The 7500-nt window shown below is 41.2% G+C and overlaps 1 protein-coding gene and 1 long non-coding RNA gene across 5 annotated transcripts in view; one reads left to right on the plus strand and one right to left on the minus strand.

Moving 5' to 3' along the window:
- Positions 1-7500, minus strand: part of LOC137171612 (cGMP-dependent protein kinase 1-like) — a 61947-nt gene that overhangs the window by 15854 nt on the left and 38593 nt on the right. For 2 of the 4 annotated variants that reach the window (XM_067575635.1, XM_067575634.1), the window contains exons 4-7: positions 7174-7279; positions 6095-6158; positions 5889-5966; positions 5709-5803 (exon numbers count right to left, since the gene is read on the minus strand). In XM_067575635.1, the coding sequence (XP_067431736.1) occupies positions 5709-5803; positions 5889-5966; positions 6095-6158; positions 7174-7279 (343 nt within the window). Of the gene's footprint in view, positions 1-2266; positions 3180-5076; positions 5804-5888; positions 5967-6094; positions 6159-7173; positions 7280-7500 lie in introns of those variants that run through there. The other 2 variants (XR_010924796.1, XR_010924795.1) reach the window with 2 other exon arrangements.
- LOC137171614 (uncharacterized) lies at positions 5875-7237 on the plus strand. The gene is made up of 3 exons (XR_010924797.1): positions 5875-5980; positions 6116-6149; positions 7152-7237. It is a non-coding gene; the product is annotated as an uncharacterized lncRNA (long non-coding RNA).

The following is a 7500-nucleotide window of genomic DNA, read 5'->3' on the forward strand; positions in this document are numbered from 1 at the left end:
CACACACACACACTATTACAGACAGAGTAGATTTAACAGGTGAGGCTGTCGCAATATTATATCTAATGTACAAGGACATGAAATCAGATTTAATTAGATCGTAAAAGCAGTCGCGTCCTAATCAGTGAACTGATTGTCTCATCATGTGTTGTTACACAGTCAGAAACATTTCTGTAGTGGTTTCAGACAGAGTTTCACCTCTGAACCTGAAGCCTGAAGAGTCACTAAAACCATCAGGGTTTGAGCTCTGTGGACCATTAATGTCCACAGAAAATGTAATTCAGTCCAGCAGTTGTAGACAGACGTACAAGGGGGGGAAACACACCCAAACACACTCAGAGTGTTTGGTTATTTGGGGTCAAACTTCAGCGTCTGCGTGTCTCAGCTCTTAATAACAACAAATCTCAGTGAACAGCAGTCTGACAGGAAATGAGGTCAACAAGAGAGAAGGAGTTTATTACAGCAGGTTGTCTGTGTGTGTGTGTGTGTGTGTGTGTGTGTGTGTGTGTGTGTTTTCATGGACTTCCATCTTTGTGAGGACCAGCTTGTGTTTTAGACCTGCACAGTGAGGACATTTTGGAGGCAACTGACTATTTTGCTGAACTCCTCCCACATTTAGTGGTCAACCAATCACAGCAGGTGTGTCAGTCCTTAAATATTGAAGCGGTGTACAGTGAAGGGTTAGTTAAAGGTTCAAGTTTGTAAGTTAAAGGTCCAATAAAGGACATTCAGCCCCGCTATTTGCTATGTAAGGATATAGTGGAGTATAATGGCGTCCTGAGCAGAGAATAAAGTCGAACTCCCGCTGAGCCTTTCTGTTCTTTGTTTTGATAGACAGTCTGGTCGGATGTGCATGTTAGTGCATGTGAGTGTGCATGTTAGTGCATGTGAGTGTGCATGTTAGTGCATGTGAGTCCCTCGCTGTCCTCCCAGTGTCCATTTTCAACATGGCGGCCGGGTCACAAGCTTTCTCATATTACAGCTAAACAGTTCATTAAAATATGTTTCTGAAAACATTTGAGACAAGAAACTGACAATGCACTAACAGAAGCTTGATCAATATTTGATCAGCGCCGCCTAGTTTGATCTGTCTGTTTTGTTTTTCTTCAACATGTAAATGAAAAAAGGGCTGAATGTCATTTATTGCATCTTCAAGGGTTCAAGTTTGGAAGTTAAAGAGCAACTTGCTGGTTGGAGACTCCAGTAAATCAATGTGTAGGAAAATGATGTAGAAACAAGATTTTCATTAAAAAAATATGCTTATATTCACACTACAGTGACTTCTGGAGTCATTTTTGTGTGTGAATTTTACTTGACGTGACAAAAGGGAGAGCAGCCCAGTTCAACAATAAGAAACAAATGGATCTTCAGGTTAATTTTGACACTTAAGAGGTTGTAAATGTTTATTCATATCCATGTGATGGACCACAGCCTTATAATTATGAGCCTGCTCTCATCCAGGAGGCCAGCGTTAGAAGGAAGGTGTTGATACTCACCCATCAGAGAAACTAAAGTGCAACTATCAGCTTGTATCAGTCGTATCTCCACAGTTACATCACTGAGAGAGATAAACAGTCTCCTGGTAAACGTTGTGTTTGATCGCTGCTTGTGTGGGAGACGTCGGCCCTGTCGGCTCTGGAGAGACTGTGTGCTGCAGACCTGATATACCGAACCTGACGCCGCATCCAGACTCTGAAGCATGACCATGAACTCCAGGCAGGACCATGAGCCTCTCCAGACCAGCAGACAGGAAGATGTTTCAGGCAGAAATAATCTTTTATTCTGCTGAGTTACAATAAACGAGCAATGAAGGAACCTCATTGCTTTACTGATTTGAAATAGAATAATAATAGTAAATAGTACATCTAAGTATTTATATGTAGATAAATAGCAAATTGGAGACAATATGAAAACAAGCTAAATAATTTCTGTTTCTACATATTTAAGGTCATCACTACCTATAATCACACTTTTTGATGATGTTAATAATAAAATCATCTTGTTTCCAGGTTTTAATGGCTTCATTTTGATGACAGTCAATAAAAATGAATCACAAAGTGTCTCATTGGATAAAAACTTTTTATGAAGTTTAGATTTATATCAAACGGACCTGCATGCAGCAGCAGCTTCAGGCTAATAACACACATCCTATATTAATAAAGACAATAAGGTTACATTCTGTAACACAAATGTAAACTAAGAGTTAAAACCAAAACTCAAAACACGAGATTGGAACTTTTTAAAATGTGTTTGTGGATGTAAGAAAAATATACAGACTGACCCATTTAAAACTAGAACAAACTCAAGTGTTTTATTTATAGATAATGTTTTAATTTGCATCAAAATACACATATAGTGTAATTTATGAGTATAATAAGCAAAAGTAAATAGTAAAAAGGTAAAATAAAAAGTGCTGTCTTGCAACATTAAGAAAACTTTTAATAAACAAAACATAAAATTAGTCCTTTGAACCACAACATCTGTGCTGCAGGTCTTCTCTCTATAGACCTGTTTCAGAAAAGAAACACTGAATGTTAAAATAGAAAATGTGATTATAAACATAAACAAAACATCACCATACATACTTTTACCAGAATACCAGATGTCAAAGACGTTTGTTCCTTCTGGACACGTCTCCTCCTGCAGCCACTTGACAAACTAAAGTGTGGAACTCAACACATTAATTATAATAAGAAAAATGTACTTTTAGCTTTTCAGCACCAAGAGTTTTTGTACGTCTGTTCTTTACATGTCGACACTTGCATGTGTTGCTCTTTAAGAAACTCTATGCTGCTCTTCAGACCCCTTACTTGACCTGACGAATGGTAAACAAGGTAAACAAGGACATCAGCTGGTACACAATGAACATGTCAGCAGCTCTGAAAAAAGAAAAACACACTCACTATTTCTGGCTATTTCATTTAATCTAAAATTAAAATGAAAAGTCTTACTTGTGAGGTCAGGGTGACATTTCTGTATTGGCTCAGTGACAGTTCCTCGTCAGATGACTCACTCATCGTTTCCTCTTCTGGGCTCCGTGACATATCAGCAGATTGGTCCATGACAACAGAGGATGATGATTCATCGTCGCTGTGTACGGGACTGAGCAGTGGAGGTGATGTTCGTTTCTCAGACCTTTCTGTCTGAGTCTCATCTTGGGTTTTACCTGGACAGCGAGGCTAGAGAGAGGTCTACCTTACCTTATTAGCTACACCTGTACAATCTAATGCTATCCAATACGACAGCTCTGCCACAAAATCTACCTTTATGAAGCTTATAATGTTCAGTGTTTGTTGACATTCGGTCTGAAATGTGTTAATTAATGTGGAGGTCATAGTTGGTGTTGGAGTTGTACAAGCCTGCGTCATACTGAGAGTGTTTCTAATATTTTACCCTCCTACATTATGTAAATGGATATGTAGCATATGCAGCTAATTCTAGATATGAGAGTAAAGTTACAGCACCTGATGACTGACGTAAAGGTTTGAGGTTACACTGGGAGCCAGTGGAGAGAAGCACTGCAGCATCTGTCCCTTCATTACTTGCAGTATCTCCCAAATCCTTAAAACTAGAGATGCACGATATTGGATTTTTTGCTGATATCAGATATGCCGATATTTCCAACTCACTGTGGCTGATTGCAGATACCGATATATGCACATATTTTTTCCAGATGGCTGAGGAGGCTATTATACATGCAAGCATAGATTGTACTAAGTATGATCAAGAAAGACAATATATGAAGGAAGAATTTAGGAAGACTGGAGTTCAGGAGCTCAGCATTAAAACTTTAATGAATCTGCCAAATGGGAGCAGCAGTAGAGTTTTCATTGAGTTTATTAGACAGACAGGATTAATGTGTAGGATTTAATCTCTGGTCCACACTCCGGAGCAGAAGGTGGCGGTAATGCACCTAATACGCTGGTTGCCAACCAGTTTTTTTTTTTTCCAAACAGAGTGGTACATCCTGTCAGCCGAGGTGTTTCCTATCTGTGCAGCCGAACTTAGCAGCTCCTCAACGGACTGCTTTTCTCTGACTGTTGTGTTTCCTCCGCAGGCTCCACTTCACTCAGCTGCTTCTTCCCACTTTAACCTGAATAACAAACCAGGGCTCGGTGGTCCAGTTGGATTCACATGGAGAGCCAGGGCTAACGTTAGCTGAGAGGCTAGCAGAGCGTTAGCCACAGCATGGCCAGAGGGAAGCACAGCCAGCTAGCCTCTGCTAGCCTCACAGCTAACATTAGCCCCGGCTCTGTATGTTGATCCAACCGGACCACCGAGCCCTGGTTTGTTATTCAGGTTAGTGGGAAGAAGCAGCTGAGTGAAGTGCAGCCTGCGGAGGAAACACCAGGACCGTCAGGGTGAAACAGTCCGTGGAGGGAAGCACAGTCAGGCGGCGGAGGAGCTAGCAACAGATCGGCCTCTTAATGTCAGCAGAAATGGCCGATGCCGATATTTCATTTTAGAGCTTTTATCGGCCGATACCGATGACGTGCTGATAATATCCTATTTAAAACACATCAACATTACACATCATGAAAATAAATAACAAATGTATTAGCTGTGCAAACAAGCTGTAACTATGTTGTTATAGTAAACTGAAGTTACCGATTATGCCTTCTTTTAAAACTAGGTTGCTAATGCTAGCTAATGTTAGCCATTATACTTTATTAGCTGGTGGGTTTAACAAGATAGCTTCACTGCCTTACAACAATTAAAGGATTTAGTGGCATCTAACAGTGACTGATAATCCCTCCCCTCCCCCTTCCCTTCCGAGTCTGCAGAACCTACGGCGGCCGTGCAACATGGCGGACTCCGTAGAAGAGGACCTGCTCCCTCTGTAGATATAATGGACTCATTCTAAGGTAACAAAAACACAACAATTCTTATTTTCAGGTGATTTAACACTAATTACAACATACTTATGAATATTATATTCCATTTCTGCCAAGTCCGTTCTGCTAGATGCCACTAAATTCTACATCCTGCACCTTTAATACGCGTCACACGTTGCTTCTCATTATTGAAATCATTATGCTGACTGATTTGGAAGTTAGCAAACGTTAGAAAACTTACTCAGTTCAAGCCGAATCTCTGACAGATCCGTGACCATTACTCCTGCCGGCGGGAGACCTGATGGAGCCACCAGCTGTCAGTCTCACCCGGTCCTGGCTTCAACATCCTGTCCTGAACTCCATCATATCACCAGCACGATAATCCTCGGGTCTAAAATGAGCGCCACATGTGATTGCGTTTTTCGTAACAGATGCAGCCGTGACGTTGCGTCTCTTCAACTGGACAAAACGCACTCAGGCGTGAAAACTCGCACCGTTCCTTCCTGTTAGGAAAACTGTGACTCAGACTCAGACTCACTACCACCTACGTCTGCAGACTGAGCTGAAGCAGAGCCGAGGAGACCGACGCCGTTTTGTTACGTAATATGTTGAAAAGGTTTTAAGAGCTTTGCTTAAAACGGACACTTTTTCTCCTGAATTTGGGCCCTTATGTCTTGCAAAACATGTTAAATATTACATTAATATTTAAAATGGTGATTTTCAGACAAAGGTAAGTATAAATATTTGTAAATAATTTAATCTGCAAGTTGCTCTTTAAGGGTTCAGGACTGGAAGTTCAGGTTAAGATGTCAAGTTTAGAACTCAAGGTTCAGGTCTCGAGGTCAGAGGTCGCGTCAGGTCACATGATCTTACCCCTGCAGCGCTCGCTCTCCAAACCAGTCTCCCCTGGTGAGCTCTCGGAGGTGTACTGGCTCCTGATTGGCTGAATCCACTTGGGTCACGTTCACCTGACAGAAAGTGTGATCAACATGTTAACAGCAGACGGATCAGGACTAGTGAGCGGATCGATAAGGTGATCGGTGAGGAAGTTACCGTGCCCTTGCTGATGATGAAGAAGGTGTCTCCTCTGGCTCCCTGTCTGATGATGTACTCGCCAGCTTCATAATGAGTCTAAACAGACACAAGTTAGACGTTGATAACAGTGAAGTTTGTTCTGCTCTTTTTGATTCAGCCACAGTTTATTGATGTAATATAATATAACATGTTTTTCTTGTTGTTCCCTCCGTTGGGTGTCTCACCTCCTCCATGACGTCGGCCAGTTTACTGAGAGTTTCCTCTGGAAGACCCTGATAGGTGGGAACACTGCAGACAGAAACACATCATTCATTTCATATATTTTCTGTTTGTTTAACTTTATCAGTAACTGATTGTTGGTATGTTGAACTATACAATAATATATGGTAATTATTTAAACTAGCTCATTTATACTAAATGCTCCTTCTGGTGAGCCTGAGCTGTGTCGGAGCTGCATGCAGGTCTGATTTAAAATGACATATTTACATATTTACACTTAAAGGTGATGTATTGAACTTGTTAGCAAACAACCAGCAGTTACGGAGCAACATTATCGTTCACGTGGAGTCGTGTTAGTGTCCTGCTGGTGAACGTGAGTCCAATATTCACTCTATTTTAGCTCTGTTTTTGGTCTCCACCAACTCCTGAGGGAAATATCTGGAAATATCTTTAACTATGTTCACCAGCTAGTCTACAGCTAACTGTAAACTGTCTGTTTGGTGCTGAGCAGGTAGTGCACAGTGGATTTTTACAGCTTTTTCTCAGAAGACGACGCTATGAGACGCTGAGAGTGAAGCAGAACAGTAAAGTTGCAGCCGGACAGATAAACAATGAGCTGAAACTCACTATAAAGCTGCAGAGTCTCACCAACACATTACACACTGACAGGTCAGACAGTGGAGGATAGAAATGTAGTTTCTAGATGCTTCAAGGTTGTTTTTCCAGCGTGAACACGCTGCAGACTGTAAACCTCTAAATAAATAAACACTGCAGTTTTTCTCATGTCAAACAGTCATTTTGGTCATTTTTTTGGGAGTAATGGAACAGGAAGGGGATCGATGATGTTGACTTACTTTCAGAGTTTGCTGCAGTGTTAAACCTAACCTGCTGTTACCACGGTAACCACAGGTGTTGCCAAAGCAGACAAGGTTGAAATATGAAGGATTTCGACTTTAAACCAGCTGAGGGTGAGTGTGTAATGTGGGATTTGAACCTGTAACCCTGAGGAGCAGTGCTTCGCTCATGAGTTCATCTCTTTTTATTATTATGATTATTTTGCAGGCAGCAGGTGAGCGGCCGTCACCTCTTCAGGAAGTCCATGTACTCAGCGTGTTTGATGAGTCCGGTTCTCATCATGATGGTCTGGAAACACTGTCGGTCGATTGCCCACAGCTTCACATGGATCAGAGCTGAAATACACACATGAATACATTACAAAACCCCCTTTATTAGACGCTATAAATAAATCTAAACTATCACTGTCTCTTGTGTCGGTGGTGGAGATGAATCAATCCTGAAGTTAATGTGAAGGATGCAGCTGCTGAGGAAACATAAAATGATCCGGATCTCATAATTAAATAGTGCTGCTGTGTGTACACGCATATATGAATACTTATGACTTATATGTTAC

The sequence above is a fragment of the Thunnus thynnus genome, chromosome 20 (genome assembly GCF_963924715.1).
Source record: "Thunnus thynnus chromosome 20, fThuThy2.1, whole genome shotgun sequence".
In the NCBI taxonomy this organism is placed as follows: Eukaryota; Metazoa; Chordata; class Actinopteri; order Scombriformes; family Scombridae; genus Thunnus; species Thunnus thynnus.